Source organism: Bos grunniens, chromosome 8, assembly GCF_055505025.1.
Source record: "Bos grunniens cultivar Pamir isolate PY7600 chromosome 8, Bosgru_T2T1.0, whole genome shotgun sequence".
NCBI classification, from domain to species: Eukaryota; Metazoa; Chordata; class Mammalia; order Artiodactyla; family Bovidae; genus Bos; species Bos grunniens.
In genome coordinates this window covers 30,145,497-30,167,234 of record NC_141172.1, presented here as the reverse complement: position 1 = coordinate 30,167,234, position 21,738 = coordinate 30,145,497, and the positions used below count along the sequence as shown (strand labels likewise).

Here is a 21,738-nt window from a genome sequence, read left to right as displayed (position 1 = left end):
TTTTAAAATTACCACATAATTCTTAATTTCAGACCATGTGAGTTTTAAGCACTATCATCTTTTCTTCCATGGAGAAAAATATTCTGATATGAAATAAGAAGTCATCTTTTTAAAACAAGATTGTTAGATAAAATTAATTTAACCATCCAAAGAATTCTGTGCTTTAAGTATTATCAGGTTTATTTTATGAACAATAAAAGTTGAATTTAGAGGGGTAAATCAATTTGCATCAAACCCACAGTCTGAAAATAGAAAATCCTAGATTAAAATAGTTACTCTGAAGCACTATTTGATTCTTCCTAATTTGGACTGTTCTATGTCTTGTACCGGAGAAGGCAAAGGCACCCCACTCCAGTACTCTTGCCTTGAAAATCCCATGGACGGAGGAGCCTGGTGGGCTGCAGTCCATGGGGTCGCTAAGAGTTGGACACTACTGAGCAACTTCCCTTTCACTTTTCCCTTTCATGCATTGGAGAAGGAAATGGCAACCCACTCTGGTGTTCTTGCCTGGAGAATCCCAGAGACAGGGGAGCCTGGTGGGCTTCCATCTATGGGGTCGCACAGAGTCCGACACGACTGAAGTGACTTAGCAGTAGCAGCAGCATATCTTGTACTGCATTCATGAGCATGGCTCAGGAAATAATGTTTTGGGAATGTCTTTGTCTAAGAAATATTTAATAAGGACAAATAGTACAACTAACAATAGTGTTTATTGTCATCAGTCTCCATTAGGTATGTGTGTACATATGAGAAAGTAAAAAAAAAAAAATTCAGTGAACACTTTTGAAGGTCGATAGATGCATTTTAAAAGCAAATAATAATCTACTCTCATAGATAACTCCTAAGAATTTTAGTGGAAAATGGGAAGATGTGGCTGTTTTGATCCCAGGTCACATTGAGGATTTTTCTACTACTGGATAGATTGTTTAATCCTTTTATGTATGGGTTTTACAGTTATAAAATAAAAATTATACAACTTGGGTGAGTTGTCAAACAATGAATAACTATGGCCTATATAATTTAAAGCTTATACACAATCAACGGATGGTCCTTTATTGCCCACATCGAATCTAGATGCTCTAGGAGACAAAAATAAACATATGAAAACACATGGTCTTCTGGAGAAGCCTATCAGGTAGTTAGGGAGAAAGAATTTCCAGACATAAAAGAATCAATATGCACTAGAAGATAATATATTAATAGAATCAAATGGTATGAAACATGTTGCCCCCATCTCGTGACTATTGTTAGTCATATTTTCCCCCCAAAACAACTAAAGCTCCATTTACTTTGGGAAATCTTTCCCAAATTTTCTGATTCATAGATTCCTTCCTTGATCACTTTTATTTGAGCCACACTTTAATCAACTTTTGTCAATTATTATATATATCTGTGAATTTGTTAATATACAACCTGATTTCTCCACTAGATCTTAAGTCTCTTGATCAAAAACCACATGCAATATTTTATTATATCTTCAAAGCCAGATACTTTGTTTTGCACACTGGATGTACTCCTGATTCTTTCTCCTGATTACTATGAAAACAATGATAATTGCTAGTGAGAAGTATAAATTCACAGAATGGAGCCACCATAGGAACAACACTTGTATGAATGAGGTTATGTTACAAACACATTGGATTCACTTGATCTTGAGTTTCTTAAGCACAAGGATTAGGTCTTTTTCACACATGTCCTTTATTTTCATCCTAGTGTGGTTCCTGACATAGAAATGGTAATGCTTGACAAAGGAAGGAAAGTAAGAAGGGGAGAAGAACTGGAAGAAGAGAAAAATAAGTCTGTTTACCGAAGAATGGACTCATGAAAAAAGGTAGGAAATCCTAGACAAGAAGGACATTATCAGAAAAGGCAAAGTGGTTTAAACTGGCAGTGTGTGAGTGTGTACATGTGTGTGAAACTATGTGGAAGGCATTCCAGCTGGAACAGGCAATTTTCTTTGTGAGGACATGTGGCATTGTGTTGAATAGGTAAGATATTTTTCATGTTGTAGAGGTCATACTGTGAAAGTTAGAATGAATAATTTAGGGCCGGGACCAGAGGCAATGGAGCCATTACAGGTTCTTAAGATGATGAAAAGCCTTTTTAGGAAAACTACTTAGAAACAGCAGCATGCAAAGTAGATGAGAGGAAACATTAAAGGTGGCAAATCCATTTAGATCCAATTGTGATAATGTAATCATGGGGTGATGAACCTGAAACTACAGCAGAGTCACCAAAATAGAAAATCTTTTTATTAAAAAATATCAGCAGGGTTTGATGATTAACTGAATATAAGAGTAAAAGAGATAAAGGCATAGTAAATATTCTCAAACTTGTAAACGACAAAAGAGATTGAGTTCACAAACTGTAGTACAATGGGCTTCCCTGGTGGCTCAGACAGTAAAGAATCTGCCTGCAATATGGGAGACCTGGGTTTGATCCTTGGGTTGGGAAGATCCCGTGGAGGAGCATGGCAACCCACTCTAGTGTTCTTGTCTGGAGAATCCCCATGGACCAGAGAAGCCTAGCAGGCTACAGTCTATGGGGTCACAAGGAATTGGACACAACTGAGCGACTGAGTACAACACAGCACAAATTAAAATAAGGATGTACAGAAATAGCTAGCTTGAAGAATATGACAAATTTGAGACATGCTGATTTTACGTAGCATGAAGTAGTAGAAAGAACATCATAGTTGAGATAAAATAAGCAAAGATTCTGGCTCTGTGCAGAGCATGAAGAAGATACTTGTTGAATTATTGTTTTCATTAGGTCATTTAACATTTCTGGGTATTTAAGTTTCCTAAAATATTTTTAAAAGCACATAAATTCTTGTTATAATTACAATGCTGTTAGGATAAAATATATCGTGCTAGTTCGATTTCTTGGTTATTGTCAAATCTTATGTAAGTTATAAATTCAGGATCTAAGGCAGAGGTATACATTTTTGCCTGATTCACATAGAAGTGGTTTATCTGCTCTTTCTAGGGTCTTACAGAGGTTGTTCCTCACCCATATCTACTTTCAAAGAGATGGAAGATAAAACTGCAGTGAACATAGGAGTAATTTTCTAAAAAAAAAAAAAAAACCCATATCCTAGGATAGACTTAATTTTCCCTTGCCAACCAAGCACCTACCCCTATTTTCCTAACTATAAAGTAAGAACAAGACACCCCAACTCATTTAACTGATTTGTTCTACAAGCTTCAGCAAACACAAGGACAGGTACATTGGGAGGGTAGAAGAGGGAGAAAGTAGTTATGAGTGACAGGGGTACACAGCCGAGTTACACCAGTCTACAAGGAGATAGCATCAAATAGAAGCAAGGGACCTGATCACAGGCCTTTGATGAAAAGGGAAAGCATTCAATAATGATTAAGTTAAGTGCATGGACTCTGGAATCAGAAGAGCATTTATCTTGAGATAAAACACAGCTCCTAGCTGTGTGGCCACAGGAAAACAGCTGAAGTTAACTAAGCCACACATTGTAACATGGGCACCGTAAGAACACCCACCTCCTAGAGTTGTGAAGATAAGATGAAATATAAGCAAGTACTCAGTAAACACTAACGAACATTATTAAAAGGAAACAGTGTTAGATCAGCCTGAATCAGCATGAGACACCACTAACTGTTTTCAGTCTTTAAATCTAAGGATTAAAGAGAGAAAATGGAAGAAAGGAGAGCAAGAGGGAGAGAGAGAGGTGCTAGCAACCAGGATAGGGAAAGGAGAAATGAGATAAAAATGAGGAAGAATGGAGAAAAAGTGACAGGGAAGAACTGAAAAGAGCTGTGGGGAAAGGGGACAAGGGAGGGAGTCTTATTTATTTACATATTTTAACAAATTAATTTCACTGAAGTGTATTTGCTTTATAATGTTAGTTTCTACTGTATAGTAAGGTGAATCATCCATACATATACATATATCCCCTCTCTTTTGGATTTCAGAAGGAGTCATAGTTGACATTTCCAAATATCATTCCTTTGTCATTGAAATAGAAGTAGAACACAATAAAATTATGAACGAAACTGTAAAAAAAAATTTAATGGCAAAGGAAAGCTTAGTTGGAGAGCAGAAACACAAGGGAGGAAAAATCCTTAGTGTTGTACAAGTGGGAATTGATTAAAAGAAGAATATAATTTCATCTAATTATTTTCTGTTCTTTTTCATACTTCCATAGCTACATAAACATGCTTGTTCAAATAATGTGCACTGAAGCCTTCTTAGTCAAATATGGTTTGGCTCTTCTACACTCTTTTAAACGAAGTACACATATAATTAGGAAAGGTACCATAATACAAAGCGAAGATATTACATTACACCAGGAAACTTAACTTCTATAAAAGGGAGGCTACATTCTGGCCAACTAGCAAATGTTTTTTTATAATCCCTATTCATACACAATTCAGAATGATGTAATGCCAGGTTATATGTCAACTAAGCCATTCTTTTTCAGTGAATCTCTGACCCAAATGCCTAGGAGTCTGTCTGGAGTTGACAGCATGTTGAAGAAATGAATAAACTCTATGGTATAACTATATATTATGGATCACTCCAGTTCTCACACAAGAACCAAAAATAATTCAATTTACAATGCTCATATTATGCTAAGGAAATGAAGATGAATAAGTGATACAAGTTTACTAAGATAAAACATGCAGTTTTCTTGTAAGTTAAGAAATCATTCATATAAACAGAATTACAGATTTGATGGCCAAGAGACTTTAACATGTAAGGCATGTACATTCATGGATGACCACAGGGAAACTGTAGCATCGGCACTTGTATCTGATGACCCATCTCCTCTCAACTCTCTTTTCCTCCTGTATATCCAGATACATGTACCCAGATACTCATCTATCTCTCCTCCAGACATAGGACTTCAAACCAAGTCCCTATACTCCATTTATGGCTTTGGACCCTTCCCATAATATTATCCCACCTCTCAAGTACCCCTACCAAGTTATTTGCTACCCAACATGGCACAAACAAACCAGGCTAAAGGGTTCCTGAACATTCATAGATGAATTCCTTTCTAGTTAACATATTTGAATGGGAATGTGAAAGAGAAAATAATAAAGTTCAGTGATAGTGCTGTGGGAAGATAACTTTGCTAGATCGTTTACTAAAAATATAGAGCACCCATTATTTTATGTCACACGTAGTCTGCTTTTAACTATGGCATTCCAGGTTATATCAGGCAATAATCCTACTCAAAATTTGTCTTTTCAGAATCCTATTATCTCCTTAAATCATTTGTAGCACAAAACCAAAACTGAGAGGATGAGAATGAAAGGTGTTTCTGCTCCCCATTTCTCCACAGCTGTCAGATGAAACTGGTTGCTGTTACAAGAGCGATCTTCACTGTCTGCGTGGAATTGCGAAGTGTGCACCTGTCAGAAACGCTATTCCTCTCCCCCAATTTCCACTACCCATCCTTTTTTTCCCCCTTCTTTCTTTCCCTCCTTCTCTCTTCTGAGACCACATCTTGGCCTATAGTACCTCAGATATTTAGGATCACATCATTTCCACTGACTCCTAAGGACCAGCACTGATGCAAACTCAATTCAAATTTGAAGTGTTTCTGGTACAGCATACTGAAATTTACATAGAATTGAGCAATGTTCTTAAATCAAACCAGGGCCTGTTTGAAGTACCAAAGTATAACCTCAGGCAATAAGCCAAAGCTTATGGAAAGCAGGATCAGCTACTGCAAAACCAGCTACACCACGTGGGTTGGGTATAAAATGAGTGCAAAAAGAACAGATTGAGCCAGGCCACCTCAGTTGCCTTTCATCTTCTGGAATGGCTGGGGGCCTTGGGCTTTTTCTAACCCCTGTGAATTTGCATTGCCCTAAGCGGTTGTCACATCACACTGGAAAAGAGCAGACTCCCTGGACAAAAGGTCGTAAACCTTTCTGCCCAGCACTGACTATTGCACAAGCTTTCAGACAGCACGTTTTTATGACCTCTCTGCTTGCCCATGTCTATCATTTCTTATAGGCCATCACTTTGTGAACCAAATAATTAATTCCCACATCTATTCAAATCTGGCACTCCATGAAGTGCCAGATTCAGCCTCAAACTCCAGCTCCATGCTAGAGGAGGGAGTAATAATTCATTTGAAATCAAAGGTAGAGAATGGGAACAGCATTCCAGAACACCCTAATGCTCCCTAATGATGCACTGTAAATGAATCTCCCATGAATGCACTTTTATTTTTTCTAATCTGTTTTACTTTTTAACTCTATCTCATTTGGAATATGAGTTTTTCTAAGAACATAGGAAGCACTAATTCAATGTTGGTTTCTTAAAAATATATGTGTAGCAGTGGAACCCATACTGAAAGAGGGCTAATGCCTATCTTCAAAATATAAAACATGGAAGCAATAGGAGTTTGGGAGTCAGAAATGCTGGACTGGAAGAAGCACAAGCTGGAATCAAGATTGCCATAAGAAATATCAATAACCTCATATATGCAGATGACACCACCCTTATGGCAGAAAGAGAAGAGGAACTAAAAAGCCTCTTGATGAAAGTGAAAGAGGAGAGTGAATAAGTTGCTTAAAGCTCAACATTCAGAAAATGAAGATCATGGCATCTGGTCCCATCACTTCATGGGAAATAGATGGGGAAACAGTGTCAAACTTTATTTTTTGGGGCTCCAAAGTCAAATACAGATGGTGATTGCAGCCATGAAATTAAGAGATGCTTACTCCTCTGAAGGAAAGTTATGACCAACCTAGACAGCATATTAAAAAGCAGAGACATGACTTTGCCAACAAAGGTCCATCTAGTCAAGGCTATGGTTTTTCCAGTGGTCATGTATGGATGTGAGAGTTGGACTGTGAAGAAAGCTGAACGCCGAAGAATTGATGCTTTTGAACTGTGGTGTTGGAGAAGACTTGAGTCCCTGGGACTGCAAGGAGATCCAACCAGTCCATTCGGAAGGAGATCAGCCCTGGGATTTCTTTGGAAGGAATGATGCTAAAGCTGAAACTCCAGTACTTTGGCCACCTCATGCGAAGAGTTGACTCATTGGAAAAGATTCTGATGCTGGGAGGGGTTGGGGGCAGGATGAGAAGGGGACGACAGAGGATGAGATGGCTGGATGGCATCACCGACTCCATGGGCGTGAGTCTGAGTGAACTCCGGGAGTTGGTGATTTACAGGGAGGCCTGGTGTGCTGTGATTCATGGGGTCACAAAGAGTCGAACTCGACTGAGGGACTGAACTGAACTGATGAAAGTGAAAGTTGCTCAGTCCTGTCTGGCTCTGTGACTCCATGGAACAGTCCATGGAGTTCTACAGGACAGAGTGGGTAGCTGTTTCCTTCTCCAGGGGATTCTGCCAACCCAGGGATCAAACTCAGGTCTCCCACATTGCAGGCAGATTCCTTACCAGCTGAGCCACCAGGGAAGCCCTGGGAGTCAGTAGAGCTGAGGGCAAATCCCAGCTTTCCCACTTATGCTCTTAGAATATTAGGTCAGTGGTTTCACCTCTTGGAGCCTCAAATGAATCTTACGAGATCAGGGTTAATAACATTTGCTTCTCTGGGTTGTTTTGAGGATTAAACGATACAAAACATGTAAAGAATCTCACAAAATAATGTCTAACATATAACACTTATTCCTTTACCCAGTTCTGCTTCAGAGTTTCCTCTTTATTTTTAAATTATTGTTAATCACTTTTTTGTTGGGATATAATTGCTTTACAATGTTGTGTTAGTTTCTGCTGTAGATGCAGACATATAGAACAGATACATTCTCCACTTTGTCACTGTGATTTGTGCTGCTCTGATTTAAAAGTGCTTTTTAAAACTCCAAAAAGGTTCTTGCTTGATTTGTTAACGGGGTGTTATAACCAGTAACTTTCAGTCTTAATATTTGAAGATGTAATTACAGTATTTATCTTTTATAAAGACGTATATGCTCAATATGTCTTATTATGGTCACATAAGTATTCTCATTGAATCATACAGACTTCTGAAAGAAAATCACATTCTCTTTCTCTCTGACTCTCCATGCAGCAAGGTTTTCATTTCAACTGTTGAGTAATGCTCTTAAGTCCTAAGACTAAGATCTATAACTCTACTATGAGAAGTTCTTGAGTTTTCACTCCCAAATAATACTAACTAACACTATGTGTGTCTTTATATAGAATCTTTATGATCTTTTTGAAATTAAAAATTGCAAAGAACTTGTTTTCCTCCTTCTCTTCCTCCCATGCTTTTGAAAGGCATTTTTGCTTTTCCATCTGTACTTATAACCCTAAGAATAAGGAGAAACTAAAGTGCTGCACTCAATATGCCAACAAATTTGGAAAACTCAGCAGTGGCCACAGGACTGGAAAAGGTCAATTTTCATTCCAATCCTAAATAAAGGCAATGCCAAAGAATGCTCAAACTACCGAACACTTGCACTCATCTCACACGCTACTAAAGTCATGCTCAAAATTCTCCAAGCCAGGCTTCAGCAATATGTGAACCGTGAACTTCCTGATGTTCAAGCTAGTTTTAGAAAAGGCAGAGGAACCAGAGATCAAATTGCCAACATCCGCTGGATCATGGAAAAAGCAAGAGAGTTCCAGAAAAGCATCTATTTCTGCTTTATTGACTATGCCAAAGCCTTTGACTCTGTGGATCACAATAACCTGTGGGAAATTCTGAAAGAGATGAGAATACCAGACCACCTGACCTGCCTGTTAAGAAACCTATATGCAGGTCAGGAAGCAACAGTTAGAACTGGACATGGAACAACTGACTGGTTCCAAATAGAAAAAAGAGTTCGTCAAGGCTGTATATTGTCACCCTGTTTATTTAACTTATATGCAGAGTACATCATGAGAAACACTGGACTGGAAGAAGCACAAGCTGGAATCAAGATTGCTGGGAGAAATATCAATAACCTCAGATATGCAGATGACACCACCCTTATGGCAGAAAGTGAAGAGGAATTCAAAAACCTCTTGATGAAAGTGAAAGTGGAGAGTGAAAAAGTTGGTTTAAAGCTCAACATTCAGAAAACAAAGATCATGGCATCCGGTCCCACCACTTCATGAGAAATAGATGGGGAAACAGTGGAAACAGTGTCCGACTTTATTTTTCTGGGCTCCAAAATCACTATAGATGGTGACTGCAGCCATGAAATTAAAAGACGCTTACTCCTTGGAAGGAAAGTTATGACCAACCTAGATAGCATATTCAAAAGCAGAGACATTACTTTGCCAACAAAGGTCCGTCTAGTCAAGGCTATGGTTTTTCCTGTGGTCATGTATGGACGTGAGAGTTGGACTGTGAAGAAGGCTGAGCACCGAAGAATTGATGCTTTTGAACTGTGGTGTTGGAGAAGACTCTTGAGAGTCCCTTGGACTGCAAGGAGATCCAAACAATCCATTCTGAAGGAGATCAGCCCTGGGATTTCTTTGGAAGGAATGATGCTAAAGCTGAAACTCCAGTACTTTGGCCACCTCATGCGAAGAGTTGACTCATTGGAAAAGACTCTGGTGCTGGGAAGGATCGGGGGCAGGAGGAGAAGGGGATGACAGAGGATGAGATGGCTGGATGGCATCACTGACTCGATGGACGTGAGTCTGAGTGAACTCCGGGAGTTGGTGATGGACAGGGAGGCCTGGCGTGCTGCGATTCATGGGGTCGCAAAGAGTCGGACACGACTGAGCGACTGATCTGATCTGATCTGATCTGAGAAGCCTAAAATACAGATAGGAATTGAGATATTCACAGGACATTGCCAGAAATGGGCATTGACCCTGAAGCCGTGCATCCAGTTTCAAATTCTATGGCATAAGCCACATCTACAGGTCGAAATCTTTGTGTAAAAGCATAGCTCTCTGTAAACTTTCTGGACATTCTCCTCTCTGTGAGCATTCACCATTGCTTTTTTCTACCGTGATTGAGGTTCTAGTTCGATAAGCTTAGCTTCCGTGTTCTATAAAACCAATATTTCAAATAAAATTTATCAAATCATTTTCAAATCAAATTTATAAGTTTTCTTCTAAGCTAGGACATAGAAAGATGATATTTATTTAGTCCTTTTATGTTTTGCTGGTGCTAAGTTGCTTAGTTGTGTCTAACCCTTTGCAACTCGAAGAAATGTAGCCTACCAGACTCTTCTATCCTTGGGATTCTTCAGGCAAGAGTCCTGGATGGGTTGCCAATTCATTCTCCAGGAGATCTTCCTGACCCAGGGATCTAACCCACGTATCTTAAGTCTCATGCATTGGCAAGTGGGTTCTTTACCACTAGTGCCCTCTTTATGTTTTAGTGTTATAAGGCAATGGCAACCCACTCCAGTGTTCTTGCCTGGAGAATCCAAGGGACGGGGGAGCCTGGTGGGCTGCCATCTGTGGGGTTGCACAGAGTCGGACACGACTGAAGTGACTTAGCAGCAGCAGCATACACTATTAGAGTCCACCTCAAATTCAATTTCAGAAATTGTCAAGGTATTGGATGAAAGATATCAAAAGTGGATTGTATGAATTATGTCAAAGACTATGCCATTTCAAGATCAGGATGTTTCAGTGATCAAAGTTTCCTAGTCTATAAAAGCTAATAGCTGTTATTATCTAACTCATAAGTGATTATTAATAGAAGGGAAAGAGTCCTTTAACTATTTCCTTTCTGTGGCTTTCCACCTTTAAGGTGACCTCTATACATCACTACCAAATATAAAAAACTACCAAATAAAAATAAACTTCCAGTTCTTTCATATGATTCACAGCCTCATGCCTGAAGCAAATCTGTAAGACCAGACATTATTTCACAGTGTTATGGGTTGAACTGTGTTGCTGGAAAAGCTATGTTGAAATACTAGCCCTATCACACCCCCGTTGCTATTGTTTAGTCACGTAGTCATGTTCAACTCTTTGTAACCCCATGGACTGCAGCACACCAGGCTCCCCTGTCTTTCAGTATCTCTGCGAGTTGGAAGAATCATCCCTCAGAATGTGACTTTATTTGGGGATACAGTTGTTACCGTTTTAATTTGCTAAGTGAAGATATACTTGAGTAGGATGGGTCTTTGACCCCAAATGACTGACCTCCTACAAGCAGACAGAAATTGAGATACAGACACAGAAGGAAGATAGCCACGTGATGACTGAGGCAGAGATTGGAGTTATGCTATCCAAGGAATGTGCAGGGCTACCAGAAGCTGAAAGAGGCGAGGAAGGATCATTTCCCAAACTCTCCAGAGGCATTATAGCTCTGTCAGCCTTGATTTTGGACTTCTTATTCTCAGAACTGTAAGACAATTTTGTTCCATCTGTGTTGTTAAGCAGCTTCAGGAAACCAACAGAGTTTTATGAGTCCTCTAAACTTTTGGCTCCAACTTCAGGACTCACTTCCCCATTACCACTTTTCCAAGCCCTTAGATTTAAAGCTTCACTGCTTTCTCTTGTTTTAGTTTTTATCTCTTAACTATAATGCATGATCATCCCCCAAGATTTTATGAGACACAGGTATACTGGAGCCAGCCCATACCAGTTTATAGCAACCGATTGGAATTTTGTAAGCCAATTGCTAAACACAGCCATAATTTTTAAAATTACATTGTATAAGCTTAAAATTAGGTGAATTATACTAAGACAAAGGTAATGAATATCAAAACTCATCACTTCCTAATTATTTGACTACACTTTACTACAATCCGTGCTCTTGACGCTATTTATGTCAATTTATCTGTTCGGTGGAAACAGTAGGGAAAAAAATGTACTACGGCCCATTTTTTTCCAACTCACACTGGAAGCTTGAAATCAGCTGTGGTGGAAATATTTACGCCATGAAAACTGTCAAAAGCTACAAGTCAGGTATTTCTATATTTTCAAACAGCTAATTGTAAACATTTAGCGGCACTCCACTGAAACAACCTTTAAGTCCATTCAAACTGGGATGGCTACAGAAGAAAAGAGCGGTAGAAATTCAGGGTTTAGGACATCAAGTAAAAGGAAATAAAAGACTCTTATTACAAACAATGAAGGCAGAGAGATTTGACAGGGATTATGAAGAGGGGATAAGACAGACTTAAATGCTGGTGACCTACTTTTAGTATTGTCTAGTGAACCTCTCAGGATAGTGTTTAGCTCTGGTTATAAATATTAATTAGATTCCAATCAGAGTACTATTTAAAGGATCTGTGCTTCTTGGGAAGAGATATTTCAGAAATATATTAGATGGATATATAGAGCATACACATGTATAAGTTGTTCAAGTTGGTAACAAACCAGATGATTTTACTTAGTTAAACAGATCCAACTCAGCTACAAAATTATACACAAATTGAATGACAATAAACAGGCAGGGAAAAATCTTTGCAGCTTTAGCAGATATGTAATTCCACTATAAGATCAACAGTCTTCAGTTTTGCTATGACAACTTCCTTGTTAAACACATAATCAGCTGAACAACAACAACAGCAAAGAGGAACAACACCTCTACACATTTAAAACAAAGATTTAAAGAACCCCACACCCATTAAATATAACAGATATTTCCTAAAATTATTAAAGGTAACCTGAGGCTGTTGACTGCTTGATATTCCTTTGAACTGTGGGGAGTGGAATCTCAGGTTAGAGACTTTGTCCTAATCCTTGAACTCTGTGCCAGCAGAGCTGGGAAAGCTGAAAACTTCCAATCAGTGACAGAGAGAAGGTAGAAGGACTTTTTAAATTTTTTTTCCCTTTCACCACAAGGCCAGCAGCAGATTAAAGAGTGACATTACTCACAACATACACAGTCTTAGAGAGTGTACTTTTGCTCTAAACACTGTCTCATACAAGGAAGTGTTCTAAGGGTGGAATGTGTGAAGCTTAGATCACATCACTCTGTTTTTGTGACTGAGGCATTCTTTTAAAATTTGTCATCTGAGTTCAACAATGTTCCCACTTCATTAGATACTGGATTTTTTAAAATGATAATAAATAAGAGGCTCTCTTTCTTTCTCTGTGAACAGAATCCAACTGGGGAAGAAACCCAGTCTCTTAAAGTTCCCCATAGTTTAATGACCATTCTTAGACTCCTAGCTAGTCGCTCAGTCGTGTCTGACTCTTTGCAACTCCATGGACGGTAGCCTACCAGACTCCTCTGTCCATGAAATTCTTCAGGCCAGAATACCAAGTGTTTTGCCATTCCCTTCTCCAGGGGATCTTCCCTACCCAGGGATCAAACTCAGGTCTCCTGCATTGCAGGTGGATTCTTTACCATCTGAACCACCAGGGAAGTCCTAGATTCCTTAGGCATTTAAACGGACAAAAGGCAAATACAGTTCATATATAATGCAGTCAGATAAAGGATGTATATAATAAAGTAGTCTGGGTCCAGAAAATTATATTACAAATAATACAGTAACCCTAACTTTAACTTTTAGGATTTTACTCTTCAATATATTAGGCCTTGGGGAAACATCCTGAATTTAGGTTGTTGCTGGAAGATGCAATCAATTATGGAAATAAGAGGTGGTTGGAGATGGATGAGACAAGCAGGAGTAGGAAGTCAGCACTGCTAAGACTGAGGGCTTAGTGAAATACAGAAAAAAAAGAAAATTGCTCTGAAGAGTTTTTCCTTCCCATTTTTTTTCCGCTTTACTCACCATGTGCCCTCTTCTTGTTGATGACCCTACTTCCTCCTCAGCCGGCATCCTAGACCCAGTACTGCAGTTCTTGTCAACTAATCCCCCAAATCAGTGTGTGATATAGGGCTAACAACAATTAGTTAAAGCTCTCACACATGTTTTTTCATCATAGAAAAATCTTGAAAACAAAATATTCTCAAGACCCAAAAGTAAAAAAGACCCTTATTTTTGAACATTTTGGGTAAGGAATGTCCTCAGATCAAACCAAATAAAACAGTAGTGACAGGGTTCATACAATCTATTAGTAGCCTACTAAGACTACTGTGATTCTAACATGTTTTGAAAATGATCATTTTGGCATTCAAAACATCTCTATTTTAAACTAAAATGTCATTAGGCATTAAGTTGAGAAATTTTAAAGGTGTAACATAATTAAACTTTTCCTAAAAAGTTTATGTTTGTTTTATATTGCACTGGCACAAAGTATTAATTTACATATAGATCATATTTTTACTTTTGGAGATGCTTTCTCTGCAGAAATCTAAAACAGAAAAAAACCATTTTCTATTTTTTAATTACCTTCAGTACCAAACACACATTTTACTGTCTGTGACTCACAGCAAAGAGGTGTTCCTCTTTTATACAGTTACATCGATGATAATTTTAAAATAAACTATTTTTATGGACCAAGTTCAAGTTAGATACTGTGTTTATATGCTCCTTTTCACAACCAGCCCTATGCTGAACTTTGTAAGGGCTTTATGACAAAAAAAAAATTTTTTTTAAGTAAAAAACCTCTTCATTATAATTCCTACCCAATGAACTTGTGGTTTTCCAAATTTAGGACAAAGCATGAAGTTTTATCAGTGAGTTGAGATTTAGTTTTCTTCCCCTTTGATTGGGTCACTTAATTTACAGCTTTTTTTTTTTTTTCTTTTTAAGAGAAGAAATAACCTATAATTTCTGACATGCTGACAAGAGAACTTTAGCAACTTCCTCCCCGATATGAAATATTTTACTCAGAAGGCCTATTTTCTATCCTTAGGCTTCTTGGATATGGCTCTGCTTAAAAACATACTCTGAGATGTACCTGCCCATGTTCTCATAAGTGTAAAACCTGAGCGATGTCTCTGGGAAAGACCGAGAACACAAGTACTTATTTATCCCAGAAAGAGAGGGGTCCCTATTTTGAAAAATCCTAATGGAATCCCAAATATTAGTTTAGTAGACTGAAAAACAGTACCCTCTGCTTGAAGATTCTTAATACAAATTCAATGTTAAATCAAGACTATAATCCACAGAGTTCATAATAACTTATTTGGTAGAAGTGTCTCAGATCCATAGATGGCATGCTTTGGGTTTCTTTTAAATAGCTGGGGGAAAAAAAAAAAAGATAAATTACCAAAGACAACTTTTTACTAGTTAGATTCAATATTTTTCCTCCATAATTAAGGTAAAAGTATATCAGCAACTTTCCCCTTTTAAAATCTACCACTCAGTAATCATATAGGTTATTCTGGCTATTTAATTTTTCACATCTGCTTGTGCTACCATAGCGTAACGTTTGATAAGACAATTAACTTTGGTGGCACACTCTCAATGAACTTTTGGTGGAATTATTACACCTTACATTAGTACAAAATTATTAGGAAAGGCTTCTCTGAAGCAAAATTTTTGCCATATAGGAAGATGAGGGAGGGGGAATACTACAGTTAAAGACATTTTTCTGCCTCTAGTATTTGTTACCAGTTCTAGAAGTTGTAGTTACCCGGCAATTTTGAAAAACTGAACCTTTAAGTCTAATCAAAGTGCTTTCAACTAAAACAGGACGTTGAAACTACAGGGAGCAGCAGGGGTGGGAAATTTTCTGTTGCTCTTCTTGCCTATGCTTTACGGTACAAGGGTTGGCCCTGGTTTGGTCCACCTGCCAGCAGAGTTTAAAGTTTCTGAGGCTTGGGGGAACACAATGACTTGGATCTAACAGCCTAAATGGGAAGACGGGGATTTCTGCAGCATTGAGAAAGCCGTTAAACTCCTGTTAAGCAAACTTTTTTTTTTTTTTTTTAATGTGTCTGTGCACACGTCAGACCTCCTCTCTCATGGATCAGAAATTATTTCTGATAATCCAGGATATACCAAAAGCTTGAAGACATATGGCTGGGAAATGAAACAACCCTGGAGTGTGGCCACATCATTATTTTGTGTCGCATGGTACCAGATGGGCAGTCGGTGAATGGCGCTGGGATGTGAATGGACAGTTTTATAACGTGAATTTTTCCCCCATTGAGCTGAAACAGACATTTCCCTCTCTTGTCTTTTGGTCTCTAGCACTCGGAATTTCCCCCTCTCTGCAATATCAATTAACTCAACTTTGCAGTGGGGTGGCCAAAAAGGAAGAGGATGAAGAGGGCTTTATAATCTTATAAGTGCTGGACGAGTCACAGCGCCCCGGGAACTGCGGCTGCGACCCGCCGCGTCCTGTGTGGATTTCAGGACTTAAACTGCGCGCAGGCGGCTATGGAGTGGACAGTGCGTTTGAACCACGGAGGATAGACACCCGGGCTTGGGAGGGGTGTGTCGATCTCCAGGCAGCCTTGGAGGCCGCTGCTGACTCTCATCCGTAGTATTTTATTACCATTTTCATCGTTCTTGAAAAGTCATGGAAGACGGCCCGCTGCCCGACCTCAGAGACATCGAGCTGAAGCTGGGACGCAAAGTGCCCGAGAGCCTAGTGCGCTCGCTCCGTGGGGAGGAGCCGGTTCCCCCGGAGAGGGACAGAGACCCCGGAGGGGGGAGCGGGGGCAGCGGCAGCGGTTGCAGCAGCAGCAGCAGCTGCTGCAGTTTCCCTCTCTCCTTGTCGTCCTCTTCTTCATCCTCCCCAACCTCTGGCTCCCCACGACCCAGCCACTCCAGTAGCACCCTGGAGAGGCTGGAAACCAAGATTCACCTCCTCAGGCAAGAGATGGTGAGTGTGGTGCGCCGGCTGTGGGAGTGGGAACCTGGGAAGCAAGACCCGGGAGGTGGGGCAGGGGAGAGAGGGCAACTGGGGCGGCCGAGCAGAGGGCTGGGTGCATGGGAAACACTGGTGAGAGGGGCGCGCAGCGGGCGCGCATATGGATGTAGCTGCAGGAAGCTTGTTTACCGGAGACTTTGCTCAGTCGCAGTTCGCTAAGACGGGAAAGCCTGCCCTGCTCTGTGTACTTTCTGAAGCCAACTCGCTGCTACCGGCTCTGACCATTCAGCTGCCGGTCCACAGCCTCCCAGGCATAAACCCACCCGAGGGTCTGCAGTTACTGCACCCAACTGGGGCCTGCTGTCTGCCGTTCACACTTTCGTTTCGAAACGTGGGTCGGTCCATTGCGCTTATTGCAAAAACACTTCCTGGTTTGCCGAAAGGTGGCGCGGCGGGGTCCCTGCAGCCCTTCTTCCTGGCTCACTTCTTTTACACCACTACTGCTCCCGCCCTTTGGTGCAACCCCCCCCAAAGCCACCGTGGAGCTGATTCTCCACTGCTGGTTCTGAAAACAATGGCTCAGTCGTCCTCGATGTCCTTATGAATAGCTTGTTTCACGGTTGATCCGAAAGAGCAGGTGATCCCCAGGACCAGGGATTTGCTAATAACCACTTCCTACCCTTCCCCCCGCCCCCAGTCCTCAATCTGCAATTGTTTTCTGTGCTGTTTGCAAACGTTAGCCTAAGAATAGGACAATGGGGCTAACAGGGGTCCTAGAATACTTGTTATTCCGGATGTACTTAGAGAGAGACACTTTATTTACTTGCCTGAACTCGGGCAAATTACTTAACCTTTCTGGACCTTGGTTTATTTTTTACAATGAACTGGTTGGAGGAAATGATTCCTTCCCAAATCCTTTTAAGATGACCACACAACAAAACCGCATTTCCCACCAGCTTGGAAAGGAGGAAAGTAACAACAGAAGCCTCAGCCACTTCTACATACATCCTATCTATAGGGGCTTTGCATGAAAAAGAAGTAACCCGTAGTGTTACCCTAGCTCCTCTCTTTTTGCAGTTGGAACTCTGGGAGGGAATAAATTCCAAAGCATAAAGTAATCTTGGCAAACATATTTGTACAAAAAGCCATTCTTCAGAGATCATGTCCTACGTTCAGAATTTTTACCACACTATCAACACAAGGGCTCCAAAAACCGCTTTTAAGATCTCTTAAACTGGTCTACTTAAGAACTTTACTTTTTATGCCTCAAGTATCCATTTTCTTCCCAACTAGAATGCACCAGATGTGGAAAGCAAACATGTAGAGATTCATACATACATAGTTCTATGTATGCATGTATATATATGTAATGCAAAGATATCATTACTCTATTCACTCTTACTATGTTTCACTAAATATATACACACACCACAGGTTATACATATTACTCAATAATTATTCAGTAAGCACATTTACTATATCTGGTAACTAACCAGGTGCTCAAAATACACAACATAAAAGTTCAAGGAGCCTATTTGCTGCTCCTGCTGCTGCTAAGTCACTTTAGTTGCGTCTGACTGTGCAGACCCTGTAGACGGCAGCCCACCGGGCTCCCCCATCCCTGGGATTCTCCAGGCAAGAAGACTGGAGTGGGTTGCCATTTAGGGCTCTCAAATCTCTTGCACTCACCATTAATTATTTATATTAATAGTATATCAAGCCAAGTGTACTGAAGAATTTTGTAAGATTTTTAGAAAATTGTTATTTTTCAATGAAAGGTATTTTCTAGCCTTATTTATTTTTCTCTATGAAAATGTCATCAGATCAGATCACATCAGTCGCTCAGTCGTGTTAGACTCTCTGCGACCCCATGAATCGCAGCATGCCAAGCCTCCCTGTCCATCACCAACTCCCGGAGTTCACTCAGACTCACATCCATTGAGTCAGTGATGCCATCCAGCCATCTCATCCTCTGTCGTCCCCTTCTCTTCCTGCCCCCAATCCCTCCCAGCATCAGGGTCTTTTCCAATGAATCAACTCTTCCCATGAGGTGGCCAAAGTACTGGAGTTTCAGCTTTAGCATCATTCTTTCCAAAGAAATCCCAGGGCTGATCTCCTTCAGAATGGACTGGTTGGATCTCCTTGCAGTCCAAGGGACTCTCAAGAGTCTTCTCCAACACCACAGTTCAAAAGCATCAATTCTTTGACGCTCAGACTTCTTCACAGTCCAACTCTCACATCCATACATGAGCACAGGAAAAACCATAGCCTTGACTAAACGAACCTTTGTTGGCAAAGTAATGTCTCTGCTTTTGAATATGCTATCTAGGTTGGTCATAACTTTCCTTCCAAGGAGAAAGCATCTTTTAATTTCATGGCTGCTTCATAAAAATCTGTTTTCCCAAGCCAGATCTGGCTATATATGATGACTAAGTTATATAAGTAAATACATTAAAAAATAACAAACAGAAACAGCAACAACAGCAGGGGCAGATTATTAAATTGACTATATTTCCTATATGAAGCATAGCTATCTATGCATCTGGGAGAATTTATGCCAGATCAGATGTTTTTATCTTCAACTTTGTCCTCTAATAAAGGTCTCCACTGAGCAAATGATAACACTGACACTGGCCATGGGAGTTTAGAGGGTAGGAATCAAAAACAGGTATATTCCCTGCCAATGAGATAATTTTCCCCCATTTTATGTAACTCTTGTGGGTGCTAAAACCTCCAGCTTCAGCACAATTGCAAAGCAACATATTTGTTTTTATGTAGACTTGGCACTTTTGTGATAAATGTGGAACAGATGTAGTTCCTTTCTGTTCTTTCTGTCTCCTTCTAGCATCCTCCTGGAGAGAAGTTGGGGTGAGGCCTCTGTGAGTTGTATGTTCTTTTCTGCCCTCTCCTGTGAGCACTGAGTCAGCCTGTTTGGACTTATGCCTGACCCACATTTTATGCTCATTACTTTGTGTTCACAGATTTTTCTTCTGGATGATCTGGAATTATCAGGCTTGGCTCCTGCCCCCAGAACCCCTTCCTATGAAACACCTTAGCCTTGTACAAGACTTTCTGGACACTTGCAGGAATTAAGACTTCCTTCTTTTCCTATTAAAATGTATGTGCTAACCATTGACAAAAGGCACCATAGACTTTTCTAAGATAGAATCTCAACACTTTAAGTTCTTGACACGCACCTGATTTTCTCATTGTCTCTCTCTCTCATCTCCTTTTATGGTTTTGTGAATCATTACCTTAATTCTTATCTGTAAATATTACAATCAAAGCTCTTAGAGCTCTGTGAGACTCAGGTGTAAAGGAAGGAAGATGAAAGAGATTGAAGTGGGGAGGAGCTGTTTTTGTGGCCAAACTTCTTAACCTTGATACTCTTGTTAGAAACATGAATAGCACATGTTCACGTGGGAAGGAAGACTGTCGGAAGGAAAATATTGGAAAAGAAAATTTTCAGGCATATATTTGATTGCTGCTGTTTTTGTTTTAGTTGCTAAGTCATGTCTGACTCTTCTGTGGCCCTATAGACTGTAGTCCACCAGGTTCCTCTGTCCAGGGGATCTTCCCGACGCAGGGATGGAACCCATGTCTCTTGCATTTGCAGGTGGATTCTTTACCACTGAGCCACCAGGGAAGCCCATATATTTGATACAGTAGGGCAAATTCAAAGTAACAATCAGGATATTTTTTGAGAGGGAGCACATTTTCCCAATGGGTAAAATATTTTTCAATTTAGAGATAAGGAAATTTGACAATACAATAAGCAAATGCAGGAATACATATAGGAAATTTACAACAAAATTGGAAATAGATGTCTGATGTCTTGTGCAAAGTCTGCCCAGTAGTATTTTTTCACTGCTCTTCAGTTTCACAGAGTGTTTTACTATCTGTCATATTATTTGAGCCTCAGGTCATAACTGAGAAAAAAGTGTCTTCACATTTTGGGAATGAGATCATTGTGGCTTAGAGGTGGTTGAGAAAACAGGCTAGGGTCACATAGCTAATTAGTAAACAGAATCACAATTTGAATGCATATCATCTGACTCCGTGTACTATGCTTTTCCCCCATTCTAGTCTGCATCCCAATAAATTATCTTCAAAATACAGAATAATTTTTATAAATCTATGATAAGTCACAACCCTTACAGTACTTAAAGGACCAACAAAAAGAAATCATCATGATGTCATGTCCTGGGTAGTTTCAGATATTGGTTCATTCAATAACCAACAAATATTTATTAACTGCCAACACTGTACCAGGCCTGCCTTGAGACACTGGGGATTTAGTACAAAATGCTTACTTTAAAAAGTCAGTCTTTGCAGGCTCTGTCCTATATTTGGACTTTTCATTCTACTATCTATGCAGACTCCACTTGCAAAGCTTTCTTAAGAATAAGACTTTAAATATTGCTTGTCAAATACTGTTCTAAGTTTTAGAATGTCACATAATATCTGAAATATTTTTCTAATAAATGTAAATAATCTCTGTCAAAATCTGTGTTTACCAGTTAGCGGTAAATTTTATACTGCAGTTTTCTTTAACAAGATGTTCCAGGGATTTTAGTGTTATCTCAATAACATCTGTACCATACCTCTAGTTTAAGACTGAACGTTATGTGCGTTGATTTACTCTGGAAAAATTTTGGAATGTATAAGATTATAATGGTAACCACTCAAGAATCAGAGTCTGGAGTTAGAAGGGATCTAATGGACCCACCCAAGTTTGCTTTCCTAGATAATTGCTGTTCAGAACAACAAAGTATGCTAAATGAAGTATATACTATCTATTTATGCCACATCCCAGATTTTTGGAATTTTAGTCAATTCTGTCATGCTGGAATGGTAAATGCTGTGCCATTAAGAACGACTAATCTGAAAATATGGTTTCTTCATCCCATATTTTAGCAACTACTGTTGCAGCTGTGTAATAGTGAGGGATAAACAATTTCAAGTTAGTTATTTGTCTTACTATCAAACCATTCAAATACCCTACCTAATTCTTCAACTCTCGCTTTAATAACGTTTTCTAGATAATACCCAGAGCTAGACACAAACACACATAAATACAAGGCACATAATAATACTGGAACATAAATTGAAAATTTTTGAAAAGGATAGAGTTGTATTTGGTTTTTATCAATACTTTCTCTTATCTTTTCCATGCCCCTTCTCATAACAAATGGTTTG

The 21,738-nt window shown here is 39.6% G+C and overlaps 1 protein-coding gene and 1 long non-coding RNA gene across 35 annotated transcripts in view; one reads left to right on the top strand and one right to left on the bottom strand.

Moving 5' to 3' along the window:
• LOC147366889 (uncharacterized) overlaps nt 1-21,738 on the bottom strand; it is a 1,020,561-nt gene that overhangs the window by 811,076 nt on the left and 187,747 nt on the right. Inside the window, exon 3 of one of the 34 annotated variants that reach the window (XR_015169143.1) lies at nt 14,485-14,959. The exons of the other annotated variants lie outside the window; for them this stretch is intronic. This is a non-coding gene — a long non-coding RNA (uncharacterized LOC147366889). Of the gene's footprint in view, nt 1-14,484; nt 14,960-21,738 lie in introns of those variants that run through there. 34 annotated transcript variants of the gene reach the window in all.
• Nucleotides 15,555-21,738, top strand: part of LURAP1L (leucine rich adaptor protein 1 like) — a 54,330-nt gene continuing 48,146 nt past the window's right edge. The window contains exon 1 of the mRNA XM_086414336.1: nt 15,555-16,551. Coding sequence (XP_086270462.1) covers nt 16,246-16,551 — 306 coding nt within the window. The 5' untranslated portion in view covers nt 15,555-16,245. The remainder of the gene's footprint in view (nt 16,552-21,738) is intronic.